At 47.8% G+C, this 16,687-nt stretch overlaps 1 protein-coding gene across 1 annotated transcript in view; it reads right to left on the reverse strand.

Annotated features, from left to right (window-relative positions):
• The window catches only part of SLC9A9 (solute carrier family 9 member A9), a 595,026-nt gene that overhangs the window by 546,463 nt on the left and 31,876 nt on the right, over positions 1-16,687 (reverse strand). The window contains exons 3-4 of the mRNA XM_036243492.1: positions 1,848-1,925; positions 346-422 (exon numbers count right to left, since the gene is read on the reverse strand). Coding sequence (XP_036099385.1) covers positions 346-422; positions 1,848-1,925 — 155 coding nt within the window. The remainder of the gene's footprint in view (positions 1-345; positions 423-1,847; positions 1,926-16,687) is intronic.

The raw sequence follows: 16,687 nt of genomic DNA on the forward strand, positions 1-16,687 counted from the left end.
ATCTTTAAAAGGATGCCGCGTGCTTATCCGTGTTCTACAAGCCAAAGAAAGGGCGATGTGCCTCACACAGTCCAAGCGCACTTACCCACATCCCCTAAGTCAGAAGCCCCAAATTCAGAGCAAATCCCACAATCAAATTTCAGTTTGCTTTGATTTGAAACCTTGTGTTTGTCCGAAGATGTGAAAGTCTTGGAACTGAATCAGAAGAATGTGCAAAAGGGTGATAGATTGAAAAAAGAAAGCAGACAATTCACCCAGTCATCGTGAGTCCAGGAAGTGTGCGATTTGTCCCGGAGACCAAGGGCCCACCCGCCTCCTGGAAGTAGGGCCCTCGATGTCACTTACCCTATGACCATACAGGAGATGGCAGTTCCCAAGAAGGCATACGTTAAAATAGATCCTAAGTTTTGAAAAAAGTGTCTCTGGGGAGAAAAAATACATAGATTTTGTGTAGTACACTGGCATGTTTTCTTGGTGCAACAGGAAACAGAAACAGCGCCTGCATTTTGCTGCCCCCCTCCCGTCTCACTACTCCGGCCAGTCTGTGGCTGGGGCCTCAGTTCCTGGCCTCGTGCACAGCAAGACTTACCCACACGACACCGCAGGGCACAGAGCTTTCTCAAAGAAGGAGGGAGAAAACCCCTGGAAGGTGACGGAGTAGGGATGAGGAAACCACATCCCAGGCCGGGCGAGACCCGAGGGACAGGGCAGGGTGGGGCCCTGGAAAGGGGGCTTTCTAGTTTGTTGTCACTGGGACCCTTAAGGATTTCCAACTACGATTCTAAAAGTTTTAAATTGCCTTTTGACTTCTATTATTGGATCTCTGGCTCGTGTTTCCTCTGAATGTCATGACACAAACTTTAATCACTCACAACAACTTACTTTAAAGAATCATACAAAAAGGCACTGGTGCTGGGGCTGGGGTGAGGAAGTCACCTGAACAAAGCCGCCTGACCCTTCCTAGTGCTTGCTCGCTTCTGGTTCTGTAAGCGGGGCCTACTTAGCCAGACCGACTGCAGCGGGGAGCAGCGGGGAGCAGCGGGGAGCAGCGGGGAGCAGCGGGGAGCCGGCTCCGCAGCCCCCGGCCCTGGTGCACCGCTGGGAATCTGGGTCAGGTGTGTCACAGAACAGCAGCCTCCTGGCCTCTGCCACTTGCACTCAGAGCGGCCAGAGCCTCACGCTTGGCACAGGGACTCTAGCTCTCCTACCCAGGGGATGACTGCTCGGTGAGCCCGGCACATTCCGGTGGGCCCGAGTCATGGCAGCAAGTGCCCTGAGACTGCGGCTGCCTCCTCTCTGAGCAGTGAGAGCCAGCAGGACATTCCTGAGCGCCCCCTGCCGACGAGCCCCATGACACTCAGCAGCCAGCCCTTTGATTACAACCATCCGGAATAACGATGGCCAAGAAACAGAATGCAAACTATGTCGTTTAAGATGCTCTAGTAGTCGCCTTAAAATGAGTTTTAAAAAAGCAAAATGAATTTTGACAATATATTTTACTCAACCCCATATACCGAAAACATGATCGTGTCTACATGAAATCAATATAAAACATTATGGAGATATCTTATATTCTTTCTCAAAATTAGGTCTGAGAAATGCCATGTGTATCTTACACTTAAAGCTCATCTTCATTCCGACCAGCGCATCTCAAGGGCTTAGCCATTGTACTGTCCACCGCAGGTTGAGGAGCATTCTGAGCATGTCAGGTTTCAATCTATATCACGTAATCTAAGACAATGATATTCTTACCAAATAGATAAACCCATAAAATGACTGTTTTTTCAGTAGTGCTGGTAAAATCCTCCCCTTGACGATAAGGAAGAAAACGCTCACGGTAAACCTACCTTCTTCAGGCTATATCCCGCGTGAAATATAATTGGTGGCAGCAGGATGTTGAAGAAGATTTCTGGATCAAACGTCATCTGCCAGAGAATACGAAAGAGCTGTTAGGAAGGTTCTCCTTTGGGTCGCTGAAAATGTGTTTTAAAATGCAGCCGTATCACCTTCTCTCAGGTCGTGTGAGGCATATTAAGATGCTATTAAATTAGCAGAGATGAAAAGAAGAGAAAGTGTGAACTCAGACACTTGTCAGCACGACGTGACCGCGGGTGATGTTTGGCACGCAAAGTCTCTGCTCCATCCCAGAGCTACAGTGACGAGCTGCAGGGAAACTGTTCTGGGCCAGGAAAACGCTGTCCTTTTATTTTGCTTAGTTTTTCATTCCTCGTATTTGAAATGTTTTTATTCTTTTTTGTTTTGTTTTTTAAGGTCAAAAGGAATTAGTAGTGCTCAAACATTTTAGCTTCTGACATGGATTTGTTTAAATGTTTGCCAAATAAAACATTTTCAGAAATTTAGTCTTGGTTTTCCCTCCTTTATCCCATTCCAAAGTTGAAAATATTTTTTAGACTGTGTGCAAAAACACATCTGAAAGTGAAAAAGGAGTTTCTAGTACTTGTTTATTGGCTTTTATTTCAATGTTAAATTAAACTTGGCCATAAAAATTTACGTGGTATGAAGTACAATGGAATGAGATGTAGGAATTCTTGAATTCAGTATCTGTGATTTGCTAGGTAGTCTGAAAGTGAAAACATTTAATCTTTAAAACCTTCCTTAGACACATCTTCTTCTCCCCACCCTTGTCCCCCTACACATGCTCTGCATTCATTATTTCACCCCTAAGCCTTCTTATCTTCACAGTACTCATCACAGTCATTCAGATGTGTGGACTTCACAACTATAACTTCTAATGTCCTCCCCTTTTAAGTTTTAATTCTTACTCATCTCTGAAGCTGGATCTCGAAAGCTACTCCTCTCTGACGTCTCTTTGATTTCCCATTCAAAACTGGCCCTTCTCACCCAGCCGGTGTGGCTCAGTGGATTGAGTGTTCTCCCATGGACTGAGAGGTCCCGGTTCGATTCCCGGTCAGGGCACATGCCTGGGCTGCAGGCTCCATCCCCAGTAGGGGGCGTGCAGGAGGCAGCCAATTAATGTTTCTATCTCTCTCTAAAAAAAAAAAATCAATGAAAGAAAAAACGTTAAAAAACAAAACAAAAATGGACCCTTGTCTCTTCTATGTTCTTCTGCACTGTGACCCTCCCTGAGAGCACTTGATGTGGGTGCTGGCTTGTCTCGGACTGCCCCCGTGAAGTGGGCCCTGATCCGGGCTCCCCAAGTGCCCTAGTCAACTCCGGGTTGCTTCCACCCCCCCAGCGCTAGCCCACTGCTCGACATATATTTTCTGAATTAGAAAAAACTTACTTTTGCAAGTCACATCTATTCTGATGGAATTACATATGTATCTATAATATCCTCACACATCCTAAGTATGGATTCAGTACATATTTTAAAGAGCCTCTCTCACTCTGGCCAGTTTGGCTCAGTGATTAGAGTGTCAGCCCATGGACCAAAGAGTTTGATTGCTGGTCAAGGGCATATACTTGGGTTGGAGGTTCAAACCCTGGCCCCGGGCAGGGTCGTACAAGAGGCATCCAATAGATTTGTCTCTCTCACATCGATGTTTCTCACTCACTCACTTCCACTCTATCGAAAAATCAATGGAAAAATATCGAGTGAAGATAAAAAAAAAAGCCTCTCTTGCCTCCATTTTCTACTTTGGGCTGAACTGAGCACTGAGTCCCTCTTCTCCCTTCCCACACGGTCCCACAGCTCCCTCCCCCGACAGCTGGGAGGGGAGGGCAGAGGAGCCTCTCACAAACCCAGCGACTCGTCCACTGATGCCACCGCCTGGGCCAGGGAGCACTGGGGCACCCAGCTCCGTGCCTCAGCTTCTTCATCCTTGAAGTGGACACAATTGTGACGCCTAATTCTAAGTTGGTTATAAAATGTAAGTGAATTAATCTCTGCACAGTCCTTACAGCATTGCCAATCCCTAAACATTCTGAATGATTCATCACTAAGGAAACATGAGAATAAATACGTTTAAGTTACTGTTTGAAAAACTGCCTCGTTGTCAGGGACCCCTGAAGGCTGTAACTGTGAGATGTGGGCAGAGATCCTACCCTTCTTTCCAAGTTCACTCTTTTCCAAGACAGTCTGAAACAGCACTGCCGACTGATTTCTGTGACGCCTTCCTGAGGGTGTACCCCTGCACATTGAGCGTGTTCAGCTGAGACGTGTTTGTGCGCGCTGGGGGGACAGCGCTGCACCTCTGATCACCTGGAGACAGTCCTGGTGGCCAACGTCACACCTGGGATGGACACTGCTGCCTTGGCGGCTTTTCCTGCAGCGTCAGGCTGATCGCTGCACCAGAACATTCCAGCGATCAGAGCGCTCCCTGCGCCGCCTTAACTAACGAGCTGCCGAGCAGGCTGCCAGCAGCCGGAGCAGACGGCTGAGGCACACGCACGTGCGCACGCACCATGGACACGGAGCAGGGTGCTGCCTTCAGACAGCTGTAAACATAGCAGCTGCCGGCAGAGTCCTGGGAGCAGCTCCAGGCGCAGGCATTTCTCAGAAACGGCTGGAGCCGCGGGCCTCCGCCTCCAGATGGTGTCTTTGTGCTCAGGCCGTGGCCTTGGAGACGCCACTGTTTATAAGGCCCGAACGATTAAAATCCTTCGTTATAGTACAAGGCGGAGACATTCAGGACAGGGGCGCATGGGGACAGCGGAAAGGTCGAAATAGTTCAGCTAAAGACACTAGTCGTTTAGATATACTCTGGGAGGACAGCACTGTCACAGGCACCTTCGGCGGCGATGGAGACACTCCACCCAGAACCTACGGCGCAGCCACGGCCACCGGGGCTGCTGAGCACGGGCTTGGGAGCTGGTGCGGCCGAGGAAGGGACTGCGGTAGCGTCACGTCTGCGCTGGCTGCTATCGGACAACACATGTACAGACACTACTAGAATTCAAACACCTTACCGTTCAGTTTTCAGATGGTCGGTCATCCTATACGAGATACAGTTAATCTGGAGTAACACACCTGAGACTCTGAGGTGGAAGAATTATGGATGCTTCATGAAAGCAGTGACATTTTAAAAATTGGGATTTAATTCTTAAAATACCGGATAACATGGGGACACAAAAGTATCCATATGTCCACCAGGATGCAGTAGTGTTCCTTGTCATCTCATGTATGTGCCAGTATCAGGCTAGGAGCTGCCTAGACCCGTGTTCACAGAGATAAACACCTTGAAAACGCCCAGAGCAGAGAGGAAATATACCCAGTCTAATCCCCAAGTTCACCAGACAGTAATAGATACAACATGCTGTTTGGGCCTGAGAATCAAGGCATCCAGCAACTCAGTATGACTTATCTGGGAAGAAATACAAGTGTTCTACTCAACTGCTAACTAAAGAAGCACTAAACAACCACCTTAATAGGCGACTGTGATTTCTGTGGCATTTTACTTCCAAAGAGTGGTTTAGAAACATTATTTCATGAAGTCTGACAATGTTCCTGAGTAGTAGCTGGCAAATGCAGAGACAGGAGCTGCCATGCATGGCATGCCCAGCGTCAGCAGTATAAAGGGACCTGGACGCCCGGGCAAGCTCATGTGTTCTAACATAATTGCTTAAAGCAAGATTTAAGAGTGTTTAAGAGAATTTGGGACTCAGAAGTAGACTCACATTATTTCAGCAATTCCCAGTTTCTTTGGAAAAGTAACTGGGGTTAACACAGTAATGTATTCGATCATCTCCAATGCTTTGTTCATCAAAAACTTAACAAGCCTCTTCGCTGCTGCAGGGTACTTAAAGGTATGTGCCCAGTAGACCGAACACATGAAAGTCATCCTCCAAGAAGAAAAGACACTGTGCGATTTCAGTGCAGGCAGGAAGCTAAACTAGAACAGTGCTCTAGGACAGAGAGAGCAATCTGGGCTTGCTGACCCCACAGGGAGGCTTGATGTTGAAACAGCATATGAGCTGGGTTTTGAAGGATGGGTAGGAGCCTGTCAGGCATCAACATACAGAATCCTGCTCCTCTGTCTGCCCTGGGGGCAGTGGGTCAGGGTTCACCAAGCCACAGAGGAATTACAGCTTCCCAGAGTTTCAGTTATACTTGATAGCAAGTAATTTGAAATATTAAAATAAATGCAGCTCTCTTAAAAGTAAAGTACAAAATGAGAATGTGTTGTGAATACAAATAGGAGACTTCAAAGAGATCGAGGCTCCCCTGGGGCAGGCTGTTTCGGGTGCTGAGCAGCTCAAGGCTGGGCGTTCCCTTTCCTCTGCCCGAGTTATGCCTTGGGATGAGACGCACCGGGGTGGGAGGAAGGACAGATTCAGACTGTCTGATGAGAATGTAGCAGATACTCGTTAGATGAACTTGGTCTATTTATTTAACCTTTCTGAACCTCAGTTTTGTCATCTGTAACATGGGCATGCAAAGGCCTACTTCCTAGAGTTGATCTGTGGATTAAATGTAAAAACAGGTGCAAAAGAGTCTACCTTGTACCAGCCCTGCTTGTTTCTCAAGAAGTGTTCGCTGTACCTGAATCTGAATGAAAGAAACTGTTGAAGCAGCAGGTGGAGGACAGGAGACACAGGGCACATTTGGGGAACAGAAATAGACACACAGGGCTCGTGAGGTACAGAGGAGGATAAGGCCTGGCATGCAGATGCCACCCAGACTATGACCCTCCCTCTGACCCAGTGCAGATGGATTTAAACGGTGTTCATTCAAACACAGTCAGCAGCAGAGATGTCTGACTCAAGCAGGACTGAGCGGTGCAATGGCCGCTGGGAGTATAAATCTGTCACCTTTTAGCAGGCTAACTAAGCAAAAGGCAGGAAATGTTAGACGGTCACAGCGTTCGGTTCTGCAACACGCCACCTGAGACCGTCCTGCAGATGTGCTCACACGCGTGTGGGATGATGTAAGGACAAGACATTCATTGCAGATAAAGGAATGGAAAGAAGAAAGCACTGAGGATGGTGGACCTTGGACTGGTTAAATAAATCACGGTGCAGTCTGTGAAACTGAATCCCACGCCACCGCGAGAAAGGCTAAGGAACTTGCTCAACTGTTGTCAAGGCAAAAGAGCAAGGCGTGCACCAGCACTCTGGCCTGCCTCACAAAAACTGCTCCGGGCTCACCACACCCTGTTTCCTGTGTGTCCTGGCCGGACACCCAGACCGCTCTTCCTTGTGCTCACGTGGGGCCATGTGACAAAGGTCTAGCCAACTGCATGTGGACAGATCTCACGCGAACCATTCCCAAGCCTGCCCCCCAGATCCCCTCGGTCTCAGTGCTCTCGTCTCCCGGCTTTGTCCGCTCAGAGAGCCTCTGGCACATGCCCCCACGTCCCGGGGCCTGGCGGAGCCACCAGATTAAAGGCTCTGTGACAATCAGCGGCTCCTGGAGAAGACGGCATGTTCCTCTCCCTGGTCCAAAGGCCACTCTGGATTCAGACGTGGGCGAGAAATAACCCTCTATTTACATCGTTGAGACGTTGGGGCAGTTTGTTAAAGCATTTGGCCTATTCCATGATTTGTATAAAGACGGGGCGTCGCTTGTGTGCACATGTATGTGAGGCTACAGAGAAGGGCCTGGTGGCAGGAAGGGGTGGGAAGCGAGAGGATTTTCTGTGTGCACTTCGTGAGGGTGACTGTCCCGGCTTCATGTCTCCAGCAACAGGGGGGCCACTGCTCCGAGCGGTGCACCCCGGCATCTGCCCCATCGCGACACACAGAATGTGAGCACGTTGACTGATTGGGGGAAATTGGGGAACTTCTGAGACTCCTCAGTGCTGACCATCCTGGGCCAAGGACAGAGGGGCTGGCGCTTTGTGATGTACCTGTGACCCGACAGCACCCAGCTGGGGAGCAACGTGCAGGATTTCGCACTCCTGCCCGCCCTGTCCCACCTCTCACTCGCCTGCCCCGGAAGCAGTGACGAGCTGCCGAGTGAGTTGTAGAAAAGAACCGGAGAGCATGCGGCTCAGCACAGCCCCTGCCCCCACGGCCCTGCTAGAATCAGCCCGCCGGCTGGACGCGCCAAGGGCGGAGCCCAGCGCAGGCCCTGCTGCCAGACGGCCTGTGACTGCAGGTCAGCCTTCCCGTCCTGGAGAGAGGAGCCAGCCAGCTCACAAGCCCGGCCTTGGTCACCCAGCTTCTGCTCTCCATCCCCTCCCTCCTGTGTCTGTCTCCACTAGTTACAAAGGCAGGTGGGCAGAAGAGATACTGAACGGCCCCCTGAGGACCCCACGTACCCTTTGTACCTTGGAAACCTTGAGCCACATGAGTGTTACCCACTCACAAGGTAAAGGAAAGGCTCTCAAAAGGAAACCAACACGTCCGGGCAGAGCCCTCTGTAGGGGCCTCAGGTCGGCCTGGAGGAAGGGACGCCCCCGTCAGGCCGCAGTTCACGTGAGCACCTGGCGGGGGCGTGGCGGCGGCTGTCGCCAGATGGAAGGACAGGGCAAACCGCAGGCACGTGTTCGTTCCACAGGTCCACTCGGAGACCCGGCGCGTGGAAGGCGGGCTGCCAGGGCCGGCAGGTGAGCCGGGGAGACGCAAACGAAAGGCCCGGACGGCGCTATGTCTTGCCCCTGGGCGAGTGACAGCGCACGGCGTGGGGAGGGCTGACTCGGCAGAGGTAAGGGCGAGTCAGGCCTCAGCTCACCGAGTGGGAGAGACTTGGAAACACGCGGTGGACAGACCAGGGCCAGAGAGAACTGGTCCGGAATCTGCAGCACAGAAGAAGTGATGTGACAAGTAGAGGTGGTCTCTCTGAGGATGTGAGGGCCAGAGAGACCAGAGGGTCAGGGCCAGAATCCTGGGACAGGAGGAAGTGGTACCACCTGGGGAGGGAAGGACCCGTGAGGGCGAGGAGGAGGCTGCAGCTGAGGCCACAAAGGGCCGGGGCGCGCAGGGTAGGAAGGAGGGCTGCCCCCCCCCCCCTAGTTTCAGGACCCATTACACTGCAACGCAGATGAACAACACTCTTCCAGACTAATTTCTTGGTACTGCTTTGGGGACATCCTCTTCCCCAATTATTCACTATTGATCTGAAATTCAAGAAATAAAGAGAGAGAGGCAAGAATTTAAATAAAAAGAACCTGGGTGTGGCCCTCGCTGACGGGGGATGGCCCAGGGCATCCCGGCCCTGCCTGAGGAGGAGTCTGAGCACCCAGCTGCAGGCCCCCGGGTGTCATAGGAGGGGTGGCGGGGGTCCTTCTCCACTGTTTCCACCAAGAAGAGGGTGCCAAGGCGGCAGGAGTGAGCGCGGGAGGGCGGCTCTGGGGCTCTGGCCCTGGCTGGGAGCTGAGGCAGGTGGCCCCGCGGCCCAGGGTGAGGGAGCAGGAACACAGGCCACAGGCCACGGAGGAGGAAGCAGCGGAGCCTTGAGCACAGGGAACGGAGGAAGGAATAAGGGCAGCAGAAGATCATGAATGAACGTTTTTTAAAAGGGAAAAATCCTGTCAGAAGATGGCTAGCCAGGGTCAGAGCGGGGCAGGCACTGTCAGCAATGCCTCACCTGGGCAGGCGGTGTTCAAGGAAAACTTTGGGTCACAGTCACGCGGACTGTCAGAGGCAGAGGACACCTCGGAGGTCAGCCATCCAACGGTTTGCAAACGGATCTCTGCCCAATCCCAGGCTCTGTGGCCAGAGGGGTGGTGGCCACAGGAAATGGGGGCAGCTCACTGGCGCCCCCTGGCTCTGCCCTCCAGTTTCTGCCTGAGCAGCTGGCTCTCACCTGTTGCACACACTGAGCGGGGTTTTCCCATCTCTGCATGAAGGGATCCTGAGCCAAAAAATGTTTGCAACTTTGACCTCATACTGTCCTACGGAAGTCTCGAGGAACATGTGATCGGTCACCAGGCCACTCAGAGCTACCATTGAGCTTAGAAATCCTAAACAAGAGTTCTTTCTCTTCTATTATATTTATGTTCTGAATTTTGGGTTAAACAAGTTTTAAATCCTGTGTCCGAGTTAAAGCCTCTCTCTGCACCCCTTGCGGGAAGTTAGCGAGGCCCTGAAGTTAGAATGTGTGATCCCGTATCTCTTGCCTATTGTTGTTGCATTTTTCCTTTCTTTAACAGGAGAATTAGGCCAGTAGGTTACTCCCCTATTTTTTTGCTATTATTAAAAGCAATGCAAAGGAGCATATTCTTGTGCTGAAGTCTTTGTATACATGGGAGAGCTTGTCTCGAAGTAGAAAATGCATGGAGCAGAGGTGGAGCCCCTGGTGACACGCACAGGGACCTCCACTGCAGGATTACTGCGGGCTACTGTGAAGTGATGACACCGCCCTGCACCCCCGGGGCGGTATAGCTCATGGAAATCAGTGGGAAAGAGATAAATTACCGAATGCTTATGAATATTCCCAGGACAAATGGCTCTACGAATTAGATTCAAATCCTATAGCAAATAGACTTGTGATGGGTCAAACAGCCTATAACAAATAAACTTGTGATGGATTTCCCAACATTCTTGTCAACACTTAATATCAACAAATTTCTAAATTTTTTCGCCAGGGTAAGAATGAGCTGATATCACATTACCGTTTACTTTGCATTTCCCATTGCTAATGAAATGAGCATGTTTTCCTTGTTTCTTGGCCTTTTGTGATACCTCTTTTTTTTGTTTTTATTTTAGAGAGAGGAAGGGACAGGGAGAGAGAGAGAGGAACATCAATGGGAGAGAACATCGATTGGCCGCCTCCTGCATGCCCCACACCGGGGATCAGGCCCACAACCTGAGCATGTGTCCTGACCGGGAATCGAACCAGCAACCTCTTGGTGCACGGGTCAGTGCTCAGCCACTGAGCCACACCATCTGGGCTGTGATATCTCTTTAGTGAGTTTCTGAATCATGTCTAACATATTCTCTTTGAGTAGGTCCTTCATAAAATCTGGTTACTATTCTGGTTATTTACATGTCAAGTTTAGTCTTCTATTCTCTCACTTCTTTACATTGTTTTGTTCATGGTATCTTTTTCATGCAAAGGTTTTTTTTATTTTATATAGTAAAATTCATTCCATGATTTTAGCTTTTGGTAACCTCTTTTAAAAAATCTCTCCCTATCCTGATGTCATAAATATATTTTCTCCTAAAGTTTTATTTTATTGACTACTTACAGTTAAGCCTTTAATCCATCGCAAGTTTATGTGTTATAGGATGTGAATCTAATTCGGATGCCATGTGTCCAGAAATATGAACAAGCACTTGGTAGTTTATCCCTTTCCTGTTGATTTCTGAGAGCTCTTCTGTCATCGTGCAGTGTTTTCTTCAAAGCTCGATAAAGCATTTGGTCTAATAAATATTTGATATCTATTACCCAATAACTAGCCTATTTAATAATTTAAAATATAGGAAAAGCTTTATGCAGATCAGTGTCCACGGAAGCGTTATTTACACTAGTGACATTTAAAAACAACTCAAAAATCAAGCACATGTACACCCATCACCCTGCATTTCCAAAGACGAGGAAAGATCTAGGGTTTGATAAAAATTAAGAAAGTTACAAAATTTTAGAGACCATTCAACTCCCACTACATAGGAGAACAATGCATGTAAAAAGACAATGGAAATTTAACACAGTTTACAGTGTTTGCATAATGTTGTGGGATTATTTTAATTCTTCCTTAAAAAAAAAACAAAAAAACAACTTTTTCTGTCTTCAGATGAAGATTTTGTAAAGTGATCATTTAAGGAGTTATACCACAAGTGTAATAAAATCACTAACAAAAACCACATCTATTCCTAAAGCAACAAAGAATTATGCACATTTAAATTGAATGGAACCTTTTAAAAAGTTAGAGATAAAAGGTGATAAATAATATATGAGGAAAAGTTAAGAACTGAGGACCCTGATTTGTTATGATTTCCAGTTTGATAAAATATTAAAGGGCCTGATAGAGAATCTGTCAGGTAAGCAATAAATGTTTGTTCAATGGCTAACCCATGCCATGTCCAAATTTATTGAGTTATTTTCCTTCTTTTCTGGAATATTGAGGATAGTCTCCCCAAACTGAATACTTAGTATTACAAATGTCAATAGTTAAAAATTGTGGATCTCGCCCAGCCGGTGTGGCTCAGTGATTGAGCATCGACCCATGCACCAAGAGGTCGCTGGTTTGATTCCCGGTCAGGGCACATGCCCAGGTTGTGTGCCCGATCCCCAGTCAGGGGCATGCAGGAGGCAGCCAATCGATGTTCTCTCTCACCGATGTTTCTATCTCTCTCGTCCTCTCCCTTCCCCTCTTTCTAAAAACCAATAAAGAAAAAAAAATAGTGGATCTCATATCAAATTATACTACAAAGCCAGTGTAATCAAAACAGCCTGCTATTGCATAAAAATAGGCATATAGACCAATGGAACAGAACAGAGACCCCAGAAGTTGATCCATACCAATTTGGTCAATTAATGTTTGACAAAGGAGGTAATAGCACACATGGAATAAAAAGTCTATTCAATAAACGGTGTTGGGAAAATTGGACAGGTACTTGCCAAAAAATGAAATTAGACCACCAGCTTACACCATACACAAGAAAAAACTCAAAATAGATAAAAGACTTAAATGTAAGTTACAAAAGCATAAAAATCCTAGAAGAAAACATAAGCTGTAAAATCACAGACATTTCACATGTATTTTCACCAATACATCACCTAGGGCAAAGGAAAAAATTAACAAATGGGACCATATCAAACTTAAAAGCTTCTGCACAGCCAGAGAAACCATCAACAAAATGAAAAGGGAACCTAATATATGTGAAAACATATTTGCCAAAGATACATCTGATAAGGAGTTAATCTCCCAATTATATAAGGAACTCATACAACTCAATAAAAGGAAGACAAACAATCCAATTTAAAAATGGGCACCTTTGAAAGACCTTTCCCTGGCTTTCTCTCTCTTTTAAAAAAAAAATTTTTTCTTTATTGATTTGAGAGCGAGAGGTAGGGAGAGAGAGAGAGAGAGATAGAAACATCGATGAGAGAGAACATTGATTGGCCGCTTCCTGCATGCCCGCAACTGGGGATCAAGCCCACAACTGGGTATGTGCCCTGACTGGGAATCAAACTGGGGACCTCTTGGTGCATGGGTTGATGGGTGCTCAACCACTGAGCCACACCAGCCAGGCGATGTGCTCCACCTTTTTATCCCTCTCTCTCCCTACCCCAAGTCTCTGGAAACCACTGATTGTTTTGTTTGTTTTTTCGTTTGTTTTTTTGTTTGTTTTTAATGGGCAGAGGACCTGAATAGGCACTTCTTCAAACAGGACATACAAATGGCCAATAGACATATGAAAAAATGCTCAACGTCACTAATCATCAGAGAGATGCAAATTAAAACTACAACGAGGTATCTCCTCACACCTGTCAGAATGGCCGCCATCAACAAATCATCAAACAACAAGTGCTGGCGAGGGTGTGGAGAAAAGGGGACTCTAGTGCACTGCTGGTGGGAATGCAGACTGGTGCAGCCACTTGGGAAACAGTTTAGAGGTGCCTCAAAAAATTAAACACAGAACTGCCATTTGACCCAGCAACCCCACTTCTGGGAATATATCCTAAGAAACCTGAAACACCAATCGGAAAGAATATATGTACCCCCATGTTCGTAGCAGCATATTTGCAATAGTTTAAATCTGGAAATGTGCCCAGCACGTGAGTGGATAAAAAGCTGTGGTACATTCACGCAATGAAATACTATGCTGCTGTAAAAATGAAAGATCCCTTGAGACAGCGTGAATGGACCTAGAGATTATTATCCTAAGCAAAATGAGCCAGCGAGAGAAAGACAATTTCACATAATCTCACTTATAAGTGGAATCTAAAGAACAAAATACACTGATGAGCAAAATAGGTCCAGAGGTCTGGATGCGTGGAACAGAATAACACAGCTCAGTGGGGGTCGGGGGTCGGAGGGGACGGTACCAGAAAAGATTAACCAAATCATATATGTATATATGAATATAGACCCAGACAATCGCATGGGGGAGGCCTGGGGTGGGGTGGAGGGTGAAAAAAAAAAAAAGGGAAAAAAAGGTAGACATCTGTAATACTGTCAATAATAATAAAAAAAATAGTGGATCTCAGAAATATATACATTTTACATTGAAGTTTGTAGAAGCGAAACCAGATTACAGAAAAATAGCGAGAAAACAACGTAGAGAAAAATTTAGTAATCATAAATTATCACGGAGAAATTGTGACACTATTATACCACAAAATATGATTATTTTTCAAGTAATTAAAAGTCCAGAAGTTAAAAATACAGTATTGTGAACATTATTCCTGCAAAACTGACAGATACAAGCACTGGTACTTCACTGGTGTGGATAGTGTCCATAACTCCAGGCAAAATTAAGCGGCAAATTGAGAACAAGACATTTGCATAATTCTAAATATTTCATTTGGCAGCATGAAGCTGTGAGCAGAACTTTGAATTCAGAGTCAGGAGACCTGGTCCTACGACCAGTTCTGCCCCAGATCAATTGGGACCAAGTCACATAAGGTCTCAGAGCCTCCATTTTCTACTCTGAGACGTGGATGGGCCGTCTCTGCTCACCCCGTGGAATAATGGCCCGTCTGAAACAGACAATGCAATAAAGAAAGCCTTTGTGACAACCAACTACCTCGGAAAAGGGAATGCACTCATTATAACTTAGGCTGTCTTCCTCACTTATAGGTGGGTACAGTTTCCACTGGTCAATTAATTGCAATAACAATTTTTTTAAGTGACATTCCCATAAGACTGTTACTAAAAGAGCCTTCCCATAATCTCTTCACAACAACCTTCTGAGTGAACACCCTATTTTTACAGAGATGGGACCAAGGCTCAGAGAGTTCTTGGTTTGCCCAAAGTCACATACCTTTTAAGGAGCAGTATTTCAACTCAAACCCTAGATTCCAGTGGTGAGTCCACCACTTTGTTGATAACAGTAATGGTAACAAGGCTGACAGGTAACATATTTTGAGGACGTACCAGGAGCCAGGCCCTATTCTAGGTGCTTCGCATGCATGTCCTCATTTGCAGCTCGCCGAAGGGAGCAGTTAGGAATGCTCCCTTTTACAAATGGGGAGCGGAGGCCCAAGGAGGTGAATGACCTTACCCAGCATCACGCAGGTGAGAAGTGGCACTTGCGCCATGTAACCTGGCCCCAGGGCTGCCCTCCTGACGATGGTGCCCAGCTGCGGTCCAGCTGCGGCTCAGGTCTCCCATCCACTGCTAGATGTGTTCTCATTAGTGCAAATACAGAAAAGCCACCTAGGTTTCCCAGCCGGTGGCCACAGCATCCAGTCACTGGTGGCCAGAAGGTGTCCTGTGCTTCTGCATAAGATTGGTGATGCATGAACTAACCTCGGTTACCTTTGTGACCCCTTACTCATGGAACGTACATACTGATTTGACTTGGCAGCATGGACTTGTGAAAAGTAAGTTTCAGGTAATGCCTGTTGTCCTGGCCTAATTATTCACTGAGCCTCCCCCTCCCCCTCTGGAGTCCCGGTTAGAAGACAGAAGACATGGTTTCCCACTCCTGACCCTAGACACCCAGACTCAGGCCTTTTAACCCACCGTACATACTCGGTTTGGCCGCTGGTCCCTCGTGCGCCTGCCCTCTGTTCTGTGGGCCGCCTGCCTCCCCACTGGCTGTGGTGCTGACATGACAGTGGGCTCCGCTCTGAGACTGATTCACATCAGCAGGAAGAGAAAGTAACAGGTGGATATCAGAGGCCGGGTCCCTCCTCTCACCCAGGGTTTTCAGCCCTCAGTACCCAGGCAAGAATCGAAAAACGAAAAGCATCCAGCACAACTGAAACTTGTGCATCAAGAGTCAAGAGTGAATCCACCCCACCCCACCCCCCCCGCTCCCCAATGTGGAGTTGATCTCCATCTCAGCCAGTCTCTAAAGTAAAGGCAACAGAAACCGGTGCTTTCTAAGCCTCCGCATCTCCAGGAGCACGGCAGCACCAGTTTCTGTTCGCCTTGCATTTGTCTGAGTTTGCGTTATCTCTGGGGTCGTGGGTTGAGGTGTGCGGGCAGCTTCCCCATCCCCAGGCCTCCCTGGGGGAGCACGCAGCCTGGGGCAGCTGGACAGGGAAGGGCCGAGTCAGCAAGGACCAGTCACAGCAGCAAGCTTGAGGGGATTGGGGAGGGGAGGGGAGGTGCTGAAGTCAGCAGAAGTAGATGCTAAACAGCCTCATGTAAGATTAAAATAATGTATTTTCAAATGGTGCATTCACCTTTAAAATGGTGCACTAAAAAACACCACCAGCCCCGGCCGGTTGAGCTCACTGGTTAGAGCATAGGCCCGAGGACCAAAGAGTCTCAGGTTTGATTCCGGTCAAGGGCACGTACCTCAGTTGCAGTTCGTCCCCGGCCCTGGTCAGGGTCCTGTGGGAGGCAGCCAGTCAATGGTCTCTCTCACGTCCGTGTTTCCTCTCTCTCTCCTTCTCTCCCTTCCACTCTATCTGAAGATAAATGGAAAAATATCCTTGGGTGAGGATTAAGAAAAAAACAACAAATCACCAAATTCCATTATCATCCACCCCGAAGCATCTTCCCGAGAGGAAACCGTGCCTGCCCAGGACAGATGTTATATCCACAGCGCATCTAATACTGAACGGAACTTTTCCTCATTGATTTTAAAAACCAATCCTCCAAAGTGGGCATCACTTATTCCTGTCTTACGGATAAAGGAAAATCGGAGATGAACGTGTCCGCGTCTCAGCGTCAGAAGAGGCAGAGAGAGGAGTCAGCCA

Source organism: Molossus molossus, unplaced genomic scaffold, assembly GCF_014108415.1.
Source record: "Molossus molossus isolate mMolMol1 unplaced genomic scaffold, mMolMol1.p scaffold_m16_p_5, whole genome shotgun sequence".
NCBI lineage: Eukaryota > Metazoa > Chordata > Mammalia > Chiroptera > Molossidae > Molossus > Molossus molossus.